Raw genomic sequence first — 19,642 nt, forward strand, 5'->3', positions numbered from 1 at the left:
CCATTGACCAGTACTGTGTTTCTATATGACTTGATGCTAGTAAATGGGGAGCAGCTGTGAGAAGATGCACAGATCTGTCTCTTATTTGAGGAGAAAGACATTTATTACTTTAGGGAAGTCTCAGTACTTTGAGGAGAATTATTCCGTGAAACTATGAATATGGGAGTTATCTGCTGGTCTGTGACTCCCTTGTGAAACTAAAACACAATGATTCAGCTACTTGTGATAATTAATAAACAAAGACACTTTGCTTTCAGGACATTGCGTGTACAAATTTGACTATAATGCAAGAATTCACTAATATGGGCCTTCAACAAACACTCATGTTCCAAAAGCTTGACACATAGGACATCTTTTGTCATATAAATAGTGTCATAAATGATACTAATATCAGGAAACAAAAACCTATTTAATGCCTTACATGTCTAGAACCATGGGGAGCAGGGACCTTGGGGATCACTGCTTTAAGCTTGGGGAGATAGGGTTTTGTGGGAGATTCAGCCCCTGCATGTAGTCTCCAAAGTCAGGCCAGGAGTTCTTGACCTTTCTTTGCGTCCTTCTCTCAGGAATGCAGCACCTGCATATCCAGGGGCAGATGGTTCTAGGAACCACTTCAGCCAGGCCTTTCTTCCATAACCATTGGCACAGCCACCTGCCTAGTGGCAGAGGGGAAGCAAGTGCTTATTCCCGGGCTTGAAGGATCCCAAGGTTTGGAAGGTTGACCATGAGGTTCAATGAAACCAAGATGACTTCAATTAAAAACATGGCCTCTAGGAATCCAGGTTTCTGGGCTGGCCCCAAGTTTTACAAGCTGGTTCTTCAGGTAGTTAAAATTCAGACGGCAGTGACCATCCTTGAATCATCATTGGGCCCCCAACACCCAGCCAAAGTGAATCAACTGTAGGGACAAGTCTGCCTACAGCGAAGGGCTGACTCCCATCAAGAAACAGCGTGTTTCTAAAATGGTTATTCTGCTGCTGGACAAGATTGTGAAGCCCTAATACCTACATGGGTTGTCATACCAAGGACACTGAACTGCCACTGATGTCCCTGTGTCTATGGGAATATGCACATTCCTCTGCTTTGGCTCCCGGAGAGAAGAACCTGCGATAGAGGCAGGAGGAATGGTGAAGTCTGGATAAAACTCTCTCTGTGTAAGGGATCCTCGTGGTCAGGCAGAGGCCATTAGCAGCCAGTTAGGCATTTGGATTTCTCCACTGCTTAGTCACAGATACTGCAGTGAGTGTTTGTGAACTGGGGACTCTGTGTGTTTTCCTGTTTGGTTACTGTCTTAGTCTGGTTTCCCCAGAAGCAGACCCTGAGACAAGGATTCGAGTGCATGGAGTTTATTTGGGAAGTGATCCCAGGAACCAGTGGAGGAGGGGGTGGGGCAAGGCAGGGAAGAGAAGGCAGCCAGATCCAGCTGGTCCTCACTGCGGGTGCCCAGAGCCAAATCCGCTGGGGAACTCGGGGCATCAGTGGGTAGCACACACTCCGTGGGTCACCACCTCAGTGGAGGCAAAGGAGTGGAGTATTTACACTCTTCCCATCAGTCACTGGTTAGGGCTGCTTCTGGGGAGGGGAGTGTTATTCTCTCACTCCCAGCCTGCCTTCTGCACAGGAAGAGGAGCTCCTGCTGTGCCGGGAGCCCCCAGGCAGATGGACCTTGGGCCAGTGTGCAGTAGCACGGTAAAGAGATAAGGCAGGCACGAACAGCTTCTGGAACAGTTTCTTTAGCCCAGATCCACTCCCCGACCATGGCGTGTGTGGGTACATGTGTGAGCGCTGGACAAACTAGTTGTGGTCGGATTACAAGGGAAGTCATAGTTACTCTGATCCCGAAGATGGGAACCTGGGAGGTTCTGACGTGCTATTTTCCCCATTACATTCTTCAGAGCATGATGAAGCACCGAACGTGGCTACAGACCTCTGGCCTGACACTGCACGTGTGGACGGGACATAGGCACTAAGCTGTTCCCTCAGTGCTAACACAGGGGCATTATTTCACGACAGTGAAGTTTCTTTTCCTTGAGGTTGTTAAAGGGGCTGTGAGGTTGTTAATATTTGCTGGGCTCTGGCTGTGTGCTACCTCTATGCTGCATAATTCAGTCCTCCCAGCTCTATAAGGGGGTATGATTATCCCCATTTTACAGACACGGCCAACATGTGTTTGTCCAATCAACAGTGAAGACCTGGACTGGTTTTTAGGGATCGATATAAAAACAAGCCAGACTTGGGCTTGTCGACAGGCTGGGAGCAAGTTCAAGGGCCGCAGGGCAGCTCCAGCTGCTGAGTAGAGAAAGGATTGGAGGGGCCAAGGAGGGCAGCTAGGAGGCGGGGTGTAGGAAGCAGGCAAGAAATGGCCTTGGCTTAGAACCAAAGTCCAAAGTTTGCAAACTGCATGGATGTGTTTCACAGTCAGTCTAATCCTGAAGCCTATCTCTATACCCTTCTGCTTCTAAATAATCTTCCATAGATGAACGTATATTTCTGTTTTCCTTTAATCAGAGTAGCCGATGCCTGATGGAGAGAGATATATTGATTACCTCTTTTTGTTTGCTATCTGGGTTTTTACATACACAAGTGATATCTGGTTGACTATTTAATCCATTGATTCATGGTCGGCAGTGGGAAGGACTTAAACTTTGAGAAACTGACACGTTTGGGAGTTTGAATAAAAGCAACTCCCCTAATTTCCTGCTCAGCGAGGGCACAGGGCAGGATGGGGGCAGGATGGAGGGCTTGGCCAAGCACCCAGGATTTTCCGCCTTTCCCTGTTCACATTCTGCCCAGAAGAGCACAGTACAGACGGATGGCCGTGCCTCCAGAAGGTGAGGCCTGCAGGCTGATGAGGGGCGTGTGTGCGTGGCTCATCCCAGCCTGGCGTGCTGCTGGTACAGCATGAGCTTTTGGTGCCTTGGGACCACCAGGCGGCAAAGCCAGTAGGATGTGGAGCCAGTGTAAGAAATAATGTGATATTCTTCAGTTACCGTCTGGCTCTCAGCTCTAGCAGACAAATGTGACTGTAATGGGCCATCGGTTCAAGTAACAGAGAGGATCAGAGCCCATAACCATTGAAGAGGCAATGGGTCGGAGACCATATCCTGGGGAAGGGCTGCCCGTGAAGGCCAAGATCTGCTCTCCACCCACAGAAATGCTGGGGGAAAGAGATGTGTGCCATCCCCAGGCAAAGGACCCGGCAGGTTTATGAGTGAGGATTCAATGGTTATGGAGGCCGGGTTGGGAATGAATGCAAGGCTGAGTCTGAGGTGTTGGAAGGTTCAGGGCCTCAGCCATGGAGGATGGTCCCCACTTCCCTTGGGGCCTGCTCTGGACCACCTGTGGTCATTCCTGGGTTGGCCAGGCTCCTGCACAGTACCCCAGCTTGGCTCTTGAGCAGATGAAGGGGACTCATTCACCATGCACGTGGGTTACCAGCAGCCTGTTAGCTTAGATAGCCTACTCTCAGAATAGGGAAAAAATTGATCCTAAGTACAAAGAAGTCTAGATGTTACCAGATAAGATCTTATCTGAGTTCCAGAAGAGGCAGCTTGTTGTAAAGGAAGGAGCCTGTGATTTGATGCCAAGCAGGTTTGTGATGCAGCCTCAGCTCTGAAACTTACTAGCTGTGGGCCTTGGGTAAGTAGCTTTGTGACTAGACTCAGTTTCCTCATCTGCAACATGGGTCTGTGTCTGCCTCAAAGGTTTTATATTAAATGAACTAACTAACATGTGCAAAGTGCCAGGCATGTAGGAGACATTGAACAAATGCTAGCTTCTTCCCCTTCCACTGGAGGCAGCAGGGATATCCTGACCAGGGGGCCAAGTCTAGTGTGAACGTACTTGGTGGAGCTGTAGTGGGAACCCAGGCATGTGCTGGAGGACGGTGGGCAGAAAGGCTGGGATCCCTTTCTGCCAGTGGCAGGGTCTATTTTCTGTGCCTTCCACACAATGTCTCTTGGAACTCGATGGCCAGCTTGGGGGAAGGAAGGGAGGATGGTGGGACTGAAGATCAGGTGGTTGGAGCTTTGGGGACCCTCAGAGCAGCAGTCCTTTTATCTGTTTAAAGCACTGGGATTCCATATAAGGTTTGTTTGAGAAAGGCTTCTGGCTAAGTCAAACAAGCCAAATCTGAAAACTGCAGAGATAAATGATCCAGAAGGCCACTTTCAACAAAAAGACTTTATACTGTGAAATGACACGTCATCATTGGCTAAAAGAGGATTGGCTAGATGTTCTCAATCCACAGGAAACATTCCTTCCTGGGAGAGGGTGGGGCGGGAAATAACACAGCTCTTTACCAATGAGAGAGACCATGGGTACTACGTTATAGAGTCGAAATGTAAGGGCTGTCTTGATGAAGAATAGGAGATGAGAGGTCTTGGGAGACTTCCAAGGACACGCGGTGCTACTTTCCTGATTGAATAACAGCGTTAATCAAGCAGAGTTTTCTTGGGTTCTCCCAAGTGCATAGGGATGGGCATTTTAGAGAGTGCTCTTTGGGGTCCCAGCACATCTCTGCACAAATGCAGAACCTTCCCCCACACCCCAGCTGCAGAAACCAAGCCGTCTGCAGGTGGTTTCACAGAGCTTACCTTCTTCAGCTCTTCCTGGACACTCTGGCTGTTGTCTTCAGAGGACAGACTTTCCTTCTGGTTCTCAGACTCTGTCTTGGGCTCGGACTCCTGATCCTCCCCAGAGGAAGTTTCCTTCTCACTCATTTTCATTGCCAACTCGTACAGCCTGTTTGTCCGTTTCTCTTCTGCAGCGTCTGTGCCGGCCTGTGGGTGCCGAGCCTCATTGCAGGTGTCAGTCTTTGATAAATCACCAGACACCTAAATGAAAGCCAGAATCATGAGCTGAAGACTCTTCTGCTACAGTCATGTTGCTTGTTGTTCCCAATAATCCCTGAGTAAAGGACAATCAGGAAAATGAAGCTCTTACCTGATCTGCTTTCCCTATGGATGGACTTTTTATTTTTACTTCTTCAAACACATGCATCTTAACACTTTGTTAAAAATTAAGGCAGGTGAGCACCTGTACTCAGAAAAGTGACTTCAGTGTTTTTCATTTGCAAAATACTTACCGAGTGCCCACTAGGGTCAGCACTGTGCTGGTGCTGAGGATGCAAAGCTGAGCAAACCTCCGCCCGCCCCCTAGTGGAGAAGACACTAAAACCCTGACAAGTGCACAGAAGCAGTGCGTGGGGAGGGAGGCTTTGACAGCCCTCTAAGGGGCACCGGATGGCAGGGCTGGGACTCAGGGAAAGCATGCTTGTGGAGATGGTGTTTGAGTGGAGATTCAAAGTGTAGCAGTTACCCAGCTAAAAGAGGGAGAGGAAAGAATGGTATTCTAGGCAAATCGCAGATTTTGAGATGGTGCAGGGTCCTTGCGCATACATAAGGAATACTGTGTGCCCTTCCCTTGATAATTACGCAATTACATCTCCGGCTCCTACTATCTCCAAAGCTCTCTCTATGAGTAGAACCCTGACCAGGCCTGGGGAAGTCCAGGAAGACATGACATTCTAACTCTCTATTTTTCACCTTATATTAGACAGATATGTATGGAATCTTAGCAAGATAACCCTTAAAGTACCATTAGGGTCCACTGGACCCAATATTAGTTTGTGTTTTTTTTTGAATTTTATTTTATTTTTTATACAGTAGGTTTTTTTTTTTTAACATCTTTACTGGAGGATAATTGGTTTACAACGGTGTGTTAGTTTCTGCTTTATAACAAAGTGAATCAGCTATACATATACACATGTTCCCATATCTCCTCCCTCCTGCATCTCCCTCCCACTCTCCCTATCCCACCCCTCTAGGTGGTCACAAAGCACCGAACTGATCTCCCTGTGCTTAAAGCAGGTTCTTATTAGTTATCTATTTTATACATATTAGTGTATATATGTCAATCCCAACCTCCCAATTCATCCCACCCCCCACCCCTGGCTTTCCCCCCTTGGTGTCCATACATTTTTTCTCTACATCTGTGTCCCTATTTCTGCCCTGTAAACCAGTTGACCTGTACCATTTTTCTAGATTCCACATATATGCGTTAATATACGATATTTGTTTTTCTCTTTCTGACTTACTTCACTCTGTATGACAGTCTCTGGGTCCATCCACGTCTCTACAAATGACCGAATTTCGTCCCTTTTTACGGCTGAGTAATATTCCATTGTATATATGTACCACATCTTCTTTATCCATTCGTCTGTCAGGGGGCATTTAGGTTGCTTCCGTGTCCTGGCTATTGGAAATAGAGCTGCAATGAACATTGGAGTGCATGTGTCTTTTTGAATTATGGTTTTCTCAGGGTATATGCCCAGTAGTGGGATTGCTTGGTCATAAGGTAATTCTATTTTTAGTATTTTAAGTATCCTCCATACTGTTCTTCATAGTGGCGGTATCAATTTACATCCCCACAAACAGTGCAAGAGGCTTCCCTTTTCTCCACACCCTCTCCAGCATTTGTTGTTTGTAGATTTTCTGATGATGCCCATTCTAACCAGTGTGAGGTGATACCTCATTGTAGTTTTCATTTGCATTTCTCTAATAATTATTGATGTTGAGTAGCTTTTCATGTGCCTCTTGGCCATCTGTATGTCTTCTTTGGAGAAATGTCTATGTAGATCTTCTGCCCATTTTTGGATTGGGCTGCTTGTTGTTTTAATATTGAGCTGCATGAGCTGTTTATATATTTTGGAGATTAATCTTTTGTCCGTTGATTCGTTTGCAAATATTTTCTCCCACTCTGAGTGTTGTCTTTTTGTCTTGTTTATAGTTCCCTTTGCTGTGCAAAAGCTTGGAAGTTTCATTAGGTCCCATTTGTTTATTTTTGCTTCTATTTCCATTACTCCAGGAGGTGGGTCAAAAAAGGTCTTGCTGTAATTTATGTCAAAGTGTGTTCTTCCTATGTTTTCCTCTAAGAGTTTTATAGTATCCGGGCTTACATTTAGGTCTTTAATCCATTTTGAGTTTACTTTTGTGTATGGTGTTAGGGAGTGTTCTAATTTCATTCTTTACATGTAGCTGTCCAGTTTTCCCAGCACCACTTGTTGAAGAGACTGTCTTTTCTCCATTGTATATCCTTGCCTCCTTTGTCGTAGATTAGTTGACCATAGGTGCGTGGGTTTATCTCTGGGCTTTCTATCCTCTTCCATTGATCTATATTTCTGTTTTTGTGCTAGTACCATATTGTCTTGATTACTGTAGCTTTGTAGTATAGTCTGAAATCAGGGAGTCTGATTCCTCCAGCTCCATTTTTTTCCCTCAAGATTGTTTTGCCTATTTGGGGTCTTTTGTGTCTCCATACAAATTAAAAAATTTTTTGTTCTATTCTGTAAAAAATGCCATTGGTAATTTGATAGGGATTGCATTGAATCTGTAGATTGCTTTGGGTAATATAGTCATTTTCACAATATTGATTCTTCCAATCCAAGAACATGGTATATCTGTCCATCTGTTTGTTTCATCTTTGATTTCTTTCATCAGTGTCTTATAGCTTTCTGAGTAAGGTCTTTTACCTCCTTAGGTAGGTTTATTCCTAGGTATTTTATTCTTTTTGATGTGATGGTAAATGGGTTTGTTTCCCTACTTTCTCTTTCTGATCTTTCGTTGTTAGTGTATAGGGATGCAAGAGATTTCTGTGCATTAATTTTGTATCCTGCAACCTTACCAAATTCATTGATTAGTTCTAATAGTTTTCTGGTGGCATCTTTAGGATTTTCTATGTATAGTATCATGTCATCTGCAAACAGTGACACTTTTACTTCTTCTTTTCCAATTTGTATTCCTTTTATTTCTTTTTCTTTTTTGATTGTCATGGCTGGGACGTCCAAAACTATATTGAATAATAGTGGAGAGAGTGGACATCCTTGTCTTGTTCCTGAAATGCTTTCAGTTTTTCACCATTGAGAATGATGTTTTCTGTGGGTTTGTCATATATGGCCTTTATTATGTTGAGGTAGGTTCCCTCTATGCCCACTTTCTGGAGAGTTTTTCTCATAAATGGGTGTTGAATTTTGTTAAAAGCTTTTTCTGCATCTATTGAGATGATCATATGGTTTTTATTCTTTAATTTGTTAATTGATTTGCATATATTGAAGAATCGTTGCATCCCTGGGATAAATCCCACTTGATCATGGTGTATGATTCCTTTAATGTGTTGGATTCTTCTTGCTAGTATTTTGTTGAGGATTTTTGCATCTATATTCATCAGTGATATTAGTCTGTAATTTTCTTTTTTTTGTAGTATATTTGTCCGGTTTTGGTATCAGGGTGATGGTGGTCTTGTAGAATGAGTATGGGAGTGTTCCTTCCTCTGCAATTTTTTGGAAGAGTTTGAGAAGGATGGGTGTTAGCTCTTCTCTGAATGTTTGATAGAATTCACCTGTGAAGCCATCTGATCCTGGACTTTTGTTTGTTGGAAGATTTTTAATAAATTTCATTTCTTGTGATTGGTCTGTTCATATTTTCTGTTTCTTCCGGTTCAATCTTGGAAGGTTATACCTTTCTAAGAATTTTCCATTTCTTCCAGGTTGTCCATTTTATTGGCATAGAGTTGCTTGTGGTAGTCTCTAAGGATGTTTTGTATTTCTGTGGTGTCTGTTGTACTTCTCCTTTTTCCTTTCTAATTTTATTGATTTGAGTCCTCTCCCTATTTTACTTGATGAGTCTGGCTAAAGGTTTATCAATTTTGCTTATCTTCTAAAGATCCAGCTTTTAGTTTTATTGATCTTTGCTATTGTTTTCTTTGTTTCTATTTCATTTACTTCTGCTCTGATCTTTATGATTTCTTTCCTTCTACTAACTTTGGGTTTTGTTTGTTCTTCTTTCTCTAGTTCCTTTAGGTATAAGGTTAGATTGTTTATTTGAGACTTTACTTGTTTCTTGAGGTAGGATTGTATTGCTATAAGCTTCCCTTTTAGAACGGCTTTTGCTGCATCCCATAGGTTTAGGATTGTCGTGTTTCGTTGTCATTTGTCTCTAGGTATTTTTTGATTTCCTGTTTGATTTCTTCAGTGATCTCTTGGTTATTTAGTAATGTATTGTTTAGCCTCCATGTGTTTGTGCTTTTTACATTTTTTTCCCTGTAATTGATTTCTAATCTCATAGCGTTGTGGTCGGAAAAGATGCTTTATATGATTTCAATTTTCTTAAATTTACTGAGGCTTGATTTGTGACCCAAGATGTGATCTATCCTTGAGAATGTGTGCACTTGAGAAAAAAGGGTAATCTGCTGTTTTTGGATGGAATGTCCTATGAATATCAATTAAATCTATCTGGTCTGTTGTGTCATTTAAAGCTTGTGTTTCCTTATTAATTTTCTGTCCGGATGATCTGTCCATTGATGTAAGTGAGGTGTTAAAGTCCCCAACTATTATTGTGTTACTGTCAATTTCTTCTTTTATAGCTGTTAGCATTTGCCTTATGTATTGAGGTGCTCCTGTGTTGGGTGCATATATATTTATGATTGTTATATCTTCTTCTTGGATTGATCCGTTGATCATTATGTAGTGTCCTTCCTTGTCTCATGTAACATTCTTTATTTTAAAGTCTATTTTATCTGATATGAGTATTGATACTCCAGCTTTGTTTTGATTTCCATTTGCATGGAATATCTTTCTCTATCCCTTCACTTTCAGTCTGAATGTGTCCCTAGGTCTGAAGTGGGTCTCTTGTAGACAGCATATATATGGGTCTTGTTTTTGTATCCATTCAATGAGCCTGTGTCTTTGCTTGGAGCATTTAATCCATTCACATTTAAGGTAATTATTGATATGTATGTTCCTATGACCATTTTCTTAATTGTTTTTGGGTTTGTTTTTGTAGATCCTTTTCTTCTCTTGTTTTTCCCACTTAGAGAAGTTCCTTTAGCATTTGTTGTAGAGCTGGTTTGGTGGTGCTGAATTCTCTTAGCTTTTGCTTGTCTGTAACTGTTTTGATTTCTCCATCAAATCTGAAAGAGATTCTTGCCAGGTGGAGTAATCTTGGTTGTAGGTTCTTCACTTTCATCACTTTAAATACATCATGCCACTCCCTTCTGGCTTGTAGAGTGTCTGCTGAGAAATCAGCTGTTATCCTTATGGGAGTTCCCTTGTATGTTATTTTTCCCTTTTTGCTTTTAATAATTTTTCTTTGTCTTTAATTTTTGTCAGTTCGATTACTATGTGTCTTGTCATGTTTCTCTTTGGGTTTATCCTGCTTGGGACTCTCTGTGTTTCCTGGACTTGGGTGGCTATTTCCTTTCCCATGTTAGGGAAGTATTCAACTATAATCACTTCAAATATTTTCTTGCATCCATTCTCTCTCTCTTCTCCTTCTGGGACCCCTATAATGCGAATGTTAGTGCATTTAATGTTGTCCCAGAGGTCTCTTAGGCTGCCTTCATTTCTTTTCATTCTTTTTTCTTTATTCTGTTCCACGACAGTGAATTCCACCATTCTGTCTTCCAGGTCACTTATCCGTTCTTCTGCCTCAGTTATTCTGCTATTGATTCCTTCTAGTGTAGTTTTCATTTCAGTTACTGTCCATCTCTGTTTGTTTGTTCTTTAATTCTTCTAGGTCTTTGTTAAACATTTCTTGCATCTTCTTGATCTTTGCCTCCATTCTTTTTTCGAGGTCCTGGATCATCTTCACTATCATTATTCTGAATTCTTTTTCTGGAAGGTTGCCTATCTCCACTTCATTTAGTTTTTTTTCTGGGGTTTTATCTTGTTCCTTCATCTGGTGCATAGTCCTCTGCCTTTTCATTTTGTCTGTCTTTCTGTGAATGTTGTTTTTGTTCCACAGGCTGCAGGATCGTAGTTCTTGCTTCTGTTGTCTGCCCTCTGGTGGATGAGGCTAGCTAAGAGGCTTGTGCAAGCTTCTTGATGGGAGGGACTGGTGGTGGATAGAGCTGGGTGTTGCTCTGGTGGGCAGAGCTCAGAAAACTTTAATCTGCTTGTCTGCTGATGGGTGGGGCTGACTTCCCTCCTGTTGGTTGTTTGGCCTGAGGCGACCCAGCCCTGGAGCCTGCAGGCTCTCTGGTGGGGATAATGGACAACTCCAGGAGGGCTTAAGCCAAGGAGTACTTCCCAGAACTTCCACTGCCAGTGTCCCTGTCCCCGTGGTGAGCCACAGCCTCCCCCCAGCTCTGCAGGAGACCCTCCAACACTAGCAGGTAGGTCTGGTTCATTCTCCTGTGGGGTCACTGCTCCTTCCCCCTGGGTCCTGATGCACATACAACTTTGTGTGTGCCCTTCAAGAGTGGAGTCTCTGTTTCCCCCAGTCCTGTTGAAGTCCTGCAATCAAATCCTGCTAGTGTTCAAAGTCTGATTCTCTGGGAATTCCTCCTCCTGTTGTTAGACCTCCAGGTTGGGAAGCCTGACGTGGGGCTCAGAACCTTCACTCCAGTGGGAGGACTTCTGTGGTATAATTGTTCTCTAGTTTGTGAGTCACCCACGCAGCAGTTATGGGATTTGATTTTATTGTGATTGTGCCCCTCCTACCATCTCTTTGTGTCTTCTCCTTTGTCTTTGGATGTGGGGTATCTTTTTTGGTGAGTTCCAGTGTCTTTCTGTCGATAATTGTTCAGCAGTTAGTTGTGATTCTGATGCTCTCGCAAGAGGGAGTGAGCACATGTCCTTCTACTCCACCATCCTGAACCAATCTCCCAGTATTAGTTTTTGAGTTTCCTCTTTAAGTTGTTGTATCTATTTATAAGGCTTGGTATTTCATGGCTTTTATTCTTCCTTGAAGAACTCCCAACAAACAAAGTGAAAATGTACTAATTTTGTAAATAAAACTCATTGTATTTTGCAATTACTATCTGGGTTCATTGGACCCTTTTATAAATCTAAGATACATGAAGGGATTTCTATGATCTCATTTTCCTTATCTTTTGAAATATTTGGCTGTTTCATCATCCTGGGAATTATCTTTCATCATTACTCATCAAATATTTCCAATTATGCTAAAAAGAGACTAGAATAATAAAACAGAAGAATGGAATTACCTAGAAGGATGATTCAACATCAGAATAAATCATCACCGTTTTGAGTCTGCTTTTAGCTCATTGTATATGGTTGAGAATTCAAAATTTTTCATAATGGTAAAGGAATAAAACAGACAGAGAACATTTCATAATTAGATGACTCAGAAGATGAAGTTAAAGAGAAGAGCAGCTCCCCAGACTCTAACAATGATGATGGAATTGATTGTATAAATAAAATCTCAGCCTAAGAATCTTCAGATGACAGTGTCCTAGGTGAATTTTCTCAACTCAAGAATCGATGAGTAAACAACGTATTTATCAGGATAAGAGAAAAGATGGTATTTTCATTCAGTTAGTCATTCAACAAGAAGGGCTTCATCACACATATTTTGCAACAAGAATCTAGACCATCCTGTTCCGCTAAAAAGATGTGTTGCAGATTCTTTATGATGTTTGTGCACCAAATTTGCTTGATACAGTTTGTAATTGGATAAATGCTAAAGGGAGATGTCTATATAAAAGTGATTAGAAGGAGATAGATGACAGAAATGAAAAAAGATCACTGGATTGATAAAAGAAAAAGGATCCCTGGGAAATGATAATTTTTTTTTTCTGGCCCTGAGTAAGAATCATGATGAGGACCTTGTGAGAGGTGAGTAATGCCCCCATTATGCCTGAGAAGGAGGAGTCCCTTGGTCTGAGGACTTGGGGCAGCTCCATGGGAAGAATGGTCTCTGAGCAGGTTCTTGAGAGGTGAGGAGCATTTTAATATGTAGATATGGGGACAAGCATTCTTGATGAGGAAGCAGCAGGATCACTAAGACCTAGGGTGTATGAAACTGCTCAGTATAGTTAGAGGAATAAGGCTCAGAAGTGGAGAGAGTGGGAACTTGGGGGTATGGAGAAAACAGGCCTGGGTCAGACTGCAGAGGGTTAAGCATCTGCCTAAGGAACTGAGCTTTATCTGTCAAATATCTCCCAGGCTCCTGGGTGGCCCCAAGGGCATCCAGAAGCTGGCTTATGGAAGATCTTTGGTGTGGCTCGAAGGTGAGCGCCCAGGGGCTCCCTACAGTGGAAATGAGGTAGCTGCCCTGTGGCTGGACAGCCATGTGGGAAGTGGATGAAAGTGAGAGCCGAGCTGGGGCCTGAGGGAGAGATCCTGGGTTCTGACACACAGAACCTCTGTTGGAGGGTCTCCTGCACTCCCTCTCTGAGCACACAGGAGAGGGAGCCTTAGACACTGGTGGGGGATGCTGGGCGGGGAGCAGGAGGGGGATGAACAGGGGCCCTATCACTGAGAGACCTGCAGGGACCCAGAGGACACTGCTCAGCTCTAAGAGGACACCAGAAGCCCCCCTCCCCACCCCCAAGACAGCGAAGGTAGAGAAAGTGGAGGGGTTGGACGACTGGTTATTTACTTAAAAAAATACAGTTTTAAACAGAAAGTTGATTAAATTGCAAGAGGCTAAGTGTTCCTTGGATTGCCTGGCTTACATTCCCGGCTCTTCAGAGTGCGGAGGCTGATGAGGAAATTTAAGGCGGTTATGGAAGATCAAAACGTTGCCTTTTCTTTGCACACTTCCATTTAGTGTGTGGAACATGGAGATTCTGGCTAAATAAAGATTAAAATTTTAAACACCTGATGACGGAATACTCATTAAGATAAGCTAGTACATTTTCTTAAGCAAGAGACTTCTAATCTATTCTCGGTGGTCTGCAAGTTCTTTATACTAATTTTTAAATTTTGGTTTTCATTTCACTGATAACCTAAAAAAAAAAAAAAAAGGCACATTCTGGATTACCAGGGCAGCCACCTTACAGCTGAGTGCTGCCGTGGATCGCCATTCCTTCATTTGCATTTATGCTTCTGGTGGTGCTAAAGATTTCTTACCTTGACAGTATTTAAATTTGAATGCAGCTGTTCTCAAACTAGATATCCTCTGAAAAATTCTTGAGTAATCTGTGAATTCTCAAGATTGAGAAACGAAGAGGTGGAAATAAATGGAGGCAATGAGTATGTGAGAACTGGACAGTTCTCGCAGCTGAGCACAGCCATGTGGGTGAGCACTGCCCTCGGCGAGGCACACAATCTCCTTCAAGGGTCTCAGTCGTTCCCTCTGTTCCACAAAGACACTGAGGTTGAGTAGGCTGTCCAAGGTCAGGTGCCTAGTGTATGGCTGAGCTGAAGATGGCCTGACCCTGAAGGCCAAGCTCTTTGCATTATTCTAAGATGAGGCTAGAAGCTCCAAATTAAACCATGCTCCTTGGAAGGAGAACAGTTAGCAAAGCCACAGTCTCAGAGGACTGTCCTTACCTTCAGTCGCCCTAGTGGTCTGTCTTTATAGACCTTGAAATCCTGCTTGCTTTAATTCAAAGCAGTTTTTCTCCTACTCAGCCTTATCATCGTCCTCATCAAAATTCCCCACACATTTGAAGGGAGCAATGTCAATGTCTTCCAGGCTAAACAACCGCAGTCCTAGCAACACTTTTTCCTAGAGCCTGCCTTTCAACTGCCCGGTCATTTGAGGGGGAGGTGGGAGGCTCTGGGTTTTCTCCATCTTTTTAAAAAGAGCCCTGCTAAAGAATTACTCTCAGGTGTTACATGTCAGGCTTCATTGAATATATCCTGGTGTCCTGGTGGCTCTCCCCAGCCCCTGTGATGAAAGATACTGAACCTGACCTAAAAAATCAGAATTTCTGAAGCTTGCTTTTAGATATCATTTTAGTCAACTTCAGAGAAAAGCCCCAACAGGTTAACTAACCCTAGAGGCACTGTACGTGACAAATGTACATAGCTTTACTTGCAAATCCCTTGGCATATTTATCCCAAATCCAAGAAGAGCAGAATGAGCCTTGGGGCTGGCTGACTCCACTGTTGACCTGTTTCTTCTGAGGACTCGAAAAAGTTCTGTCTCTGGTGCCTTAAGATAGAGGTTTGTCCTCTCCCAGTGTATTGCTGTTAACCTAAAACTAGATTTATTCACATGCTGTACTCTGGTGAATAAAGCATTAAAAAAAATAACTGGTGTGATAAGAACAGTCATACGTACCAAAATATACCAAATCCTTGGTCAACTTAACAGGGTGGAAATGGGAAGATGGAACCTGGAATTTTATCAAATTTAATATTATAATCTTCCTGCCTCAAGAAGAACTGCTTTACCTGGAAGGGTCTGAGTTGGGTCAGTGGACCTTCACAGAAGGCAGATATGGGGCCTGGATCTTGGGGATGAATTTGGTGAAGGAGGTTATGGGAACTTAGCACCTGGGTGTCATCTGGAAGCCTTAATTTTAGCTTTTATAATTACAGGTCAGTTGTCCTGGTGTGAATCCCAAGCTGTTCTCTGAGTCCTTCATATTATAAGATTGATTTCAAAATAAACAAAACCTTAATCAAATCTGGGTCACATCTCCCTCTCCCAGAACCCAAATCCCTCTGACGGATGGGCTCTGCCCCTAGTCTGTTTTCCCTTTATAATCTGGCAGAATTAACTATGCCATTTGTTGAAACAGCAGCCATTTATTCCCTAGAATTATGGCAATCTGTATAAAATATCTGGAAAATCATTAGCCTGGACTTCTCGGGTCAATATTTAAATGAGGAACAGGCATTTAAGACACAATTATTTTCATACTGACCACAGTTGTCCTATTACTTTGTGGAAAAATCCTTTAGGAAGGAAGCAGCGTTAACAGTGATTTCATCTTTATTTTTTTCTTTGACTCTGGATTGGCATTGGGTGTAGACTAAGTTACATGATCCTTGGATTTTGATGATGATTCAGAACCTGGACCATAATGGAGGCGTGAGAGTCAGAATCTCAGAAGGGGCAGGAAGAGTCTCCTGAACAATCACATGATGACCTTCAGGGTAGGGGCTGGGGTAGCGGGGCTGAGGGGTGTTCCAGATTCCCTTCTTTTCATTGCAAACGACTTGCTATCTGTTGTGAGTGGGCTGGGTTCGAGTCCCTGCCATATAGAGAGCTCAACATTTGCCTCGTGGAATGAATACGGTTTTACTGCCTCAAGTAAGTAAAGGCTTTAACTGACAGGTAGCCCCTCTATTTGATATCTGCCCAAAATAGGGCTATAAGTTAACTATAGCAAAACAAAAGTCATTATTTTTGGTGGATGATCCTTAATATCCAACAGAGTCCTGTTTAAAAATGTAAAGCTCTGAGCGCTTGTGTTTATGCACATTTCTCCCCCCACTGGGGAGAAGACTTAATAATTCATCAGGTTCTCAAAAGAGCCTATGACACAAGAATGTTTAAGAAACACTGTTATACAGCAAATGTCTCATTGTTTTCTAGACCTGTTCTCTGCAACCGGCTTGTCTTAGAGGGCTCACCCAGCAATTCTCACCAATAAGGGGAATCACTTGACAGATACTTGACTCAAGGTTTTTCTGCTGTCCAGGGGGTATTTGGTCATACTTGCTCTAAACTTTTTGCAGGTTATGATCTGTACTTGCTTAGGCTGCTGTGGAGGTGGGAGTGAGAGGCATGGGGGGACGGCAGACTTGTCTCAGAGAGGCTCTCTAAGTTTTCATTTAAAGGAAGTTTCCACACCTAAAAAGATATGAAAATCAATGGTGAAGAGTTGGGGATGGGGAGGTGGGGACTGTCACCCTTTGGTCTGTGTACTGGAGGAAATTCAAACACAATTTGAGAAGATTTAAGGGCTTGCTTGGGAGCGTTCTCTTGACACACCTCCGAGGTGGGTGGACCCGTCAGGTGCCTCTGTTCATGGGCGTGGGGGTGTTGCCATACTACCCCCAACATGCATGGTCTTGCAGGCACTTGTCAGGTGCATGCCTTTGAATTCAGAGCTGCACAGCACTCATGAGCCAGGGCCTAAGGAGGCAGCCATCCACTCCTCTACAGATCCTACAATTTAATCCTGGAGCAACCCGGACCAGCAGAGGTCAGAGTATTTTGGCCCCTCGTAGACCTGACCCAACTGAGTTGTCCCCAGAGCGATGTATTGGTCCACACTGAGGGACACTGTGAGAAGCAGCCTCCAAAGTGTGTGTTCGTTTGAAGCAGTTTATTGTGGAGGGTGCTGTATTCTGCATTCTCTCCACAAGGACCCATGAGATAAATTTCTCTTGGATCTCAGGTCAAGGAGCAGCATCTTTTTAATTTTATTTTAATTTTTTAATTTAATTTAATTTATTTTTTTATACAGCAGGTTCTTATAAGTCATCAGTTTTATACACCTCACTGTATACATGTCAATCCCAATCGCCCAATTCATTACACCACCACCACCACCTCCCCATGGCTTTCCCTCCTTGGTGTCCATACGTTTGTTCTCTACATCTGTGCTCAAATTCTGCCCTGCAAACCGGCTCATCTGTACCATTTTCTAGGTTCCACATATATGCGTTAATATACGATATTTGTATTTCTCTTTCTGACTTACTTCACTCTGTATGACAGTCTCCAGATATATCCACGTCTCTACAAATGACCCAATTTTGTTCCTTTTTATGGCTGAGTAATATCCCATTGTATATATGTACCACATCTTCTTTATCCATTCGTCTGTCGATGGGCATTTAGGTTGCTTCCATGACCTGGCTGTTGTAAATAGTGCTGCAGTGAACATTGGGGTGCATGTGTCTTTTTGAATTATGGTTTTCTCTGGGTATATGCTCAGTAGTGGAATTCCTGGATCATATGGTAATTCTATTTTTAGTTTTTTAAGGAATCTCCATACTGTTCTCCATAGTGGCTGTATCAATTTACATTCCCACCAACAGTGCAGGAGGGTTCCCTTTTCTCCACACCCTCTCCAGCATTTGTTGTTTGTAGATTTTCTGATGATGCCCATTCTAACTGGTGTGAGGTGATACCTCATTGTAGTTTTCATTTGCATTTCTCTAATAATTAGTGATGTTGAGCAGCTTTTCATGTGCTTCTTGGCCATCTGTATGTCTTCTTTGGAGAAATGTCTATGTAGGTCTTCTGCCCATTTTTGGATTGGGTTGTTTGTTTTTTTAATATTGAGCTTCATGAGCTGTTTATATATTTTGGAGAGTAATCCTTTGTCCATTGATTCGTTTGCAAATATTTTCTCCCATTCTGAGGGCTGTCTATTCGTCTTGTTTATGGTTTCCTTTGCTGTGCAAAAGCTTTGAAGTTTCATTAGGTCCCATTTGTTTATTTTTGTTTTTATTTCCATTACTCTAGGAGATGGATCAAAAAAGATCTTGCTGTGATTTATGTCAAAGAGTGTTCTTCCTATGTTTTCCTCTAAGAGTTTTATAGTGTCCAGTCTTATGTTTAGGTCTTTAATCCATTTTGAGTTTATTTTTGTGTATAGTGTTAGGTAGTGTTCTAATTTCATTCTTTTACATGTACCTGTCCAGTTTTCCCAGAACCACTTATTGAAGGACTGTCTTTTCTCCACTGTATATCCTTGCCTCCTTTCTCATAGATTAGTTGACCATAGGTGCATGGGTTAATCTCTGGGCTTTCTATCCTGTTCCGTTGATCTATGTTTCTGTTTATGTGCCAGTACCATATTGTCTTGATTACTATAGCTTTATAATATAGTCTGAAATCAGGGAGTCTGATTCCTCCAGCTCTGTTTTTTTCCCTCAAGACTGCTTTAGCTATTCGGGGTCTTTTGTGTCTCCATACAAATTTTAAGATTTTTTGGTCTAGTTCCATAAAAAATGCCATTGGTAATTTGATAGGGATTGCATTGAATCTGTAGATTGCTTTGGGTAGTATAGTCATTTTCACAATATTGATTCTTCTAATCCAAGAACATGGTATATCTCTCCATCTGTTCATATTATCTTTAATTTCTTTCATCAGTGTCTTATAGTTTTCTGCACACAGGTCTTTTGTCTCCCTAGGTAGGTTTATTCCTAGGTATTTTATTCTTTTTGTTGCATTGGTAAATGGGAGTGTTTCCTTAATTTCTCTTTCAGATTTTTCATTATTAGTATACAGGAGTGCAAGAGATTTCTGTGCATTAATTTTGTACTCTGCAACTTTACCAAATTCACTGATTAGCTCTAGTAGTTTTCTGGTGGCATCTTTAGGATTCTCTATGTGTAGTATCATGTCATCTGCAAACAGTGACAGTTTTACTTCTTCTTTTCCAATTTGTATTCCTTTTATTTCTTTTTCTTCTCTTATTGCCGTGGCTAGGACTTCCAAAACTATGTTGAATAATAGTGGTGAGAGTGGACATCCTTTTCTTGTTCCTGATCTTAGAGGCAATGCTTTCAGTTTTTCACTATTGAGAATGATGTTTGCTGTGGGTTTGTCATATATGGCCTTTATTATGTTGAGATAGGTTCCCTCTGTGCCCACATTCTGGAGAGTTTTTATCATAAATGGGTGTTGAATTTTGTCAAAAGCTTTTTCTGCATCTATTGAGATGATCATATGGTTTTTCTCCTTCAATTTGTTAATATGGTGTATCACATTGATTGATTTGCATATATTGAAGAATCCTTGCATCCCTGGGATAAATCCCACTTGATCATGGTGTATGATCCTTTTAATGTGTTGTTGGAGTCTGTAATATTTTGTTGAGAATTTTTGCTTCTGTATTCATCAGTGATATTGGTCTGTAATTTTCTTTTTTTGTAGTATCTTTGTCTGGTTTGGGTATCAGCGTGATGGTGGCCTCATAG

General features: G+C 42.3%; 1 protein-coding gene and 1 long non-coding RNA gene across 6 annotated transcripts in view; one reads left to right on the top strand and one right to left on the bottom strand.

Annotated features, from left to right (window-relative positions):
- Window positions 1-19,642, top strand: part of LOC137232318 (uncharacterized) — a 557,085-nt gene that overhangs the window by 156,697 nt on the left and 380,746 nt on the right. The window lies entirely within an intron of this gene.
- MYRIP (myosin VIIA and Rab interacting protein) overlaps window positions 1-19,642 on the bottom strand; it is a 221,280-nt gene that overhangs the window by 32,397 nt on the left and 169,241 nt on the right. For all 4 annotated transcript variants that reach the window (XM_067754015.1, XM_067754014.1, XM_067754012.1 and 1 more), the window contains exon 11: window positions 4,596-4,835. In XM_067754015.1, the coding sequence (XP_067610116.1) occupies window positions 4,596-4,835 (240 nt within the window). The remainder of the gene's footprint in view (window positions 1-4,595; window positions 4,836-19,642) is intronic.

Source organism: Pseudorca crassidens, chromosome 10 (genome assembly GCF_039906515.1).
Source record: "Pseudorca crassidens isolate mPseCra1 chromosome 10, mPseCra1.hap1, whole genome shotgun sequence".
In the NCBI taxonomy this organism is placed as follows: domain Eukaryota; kingdom Metazoa; phylum Chordata; class Mammalia; order Artiodactyla; family Delphinidae; genus Pseudorca; species Pseudorca crassidens.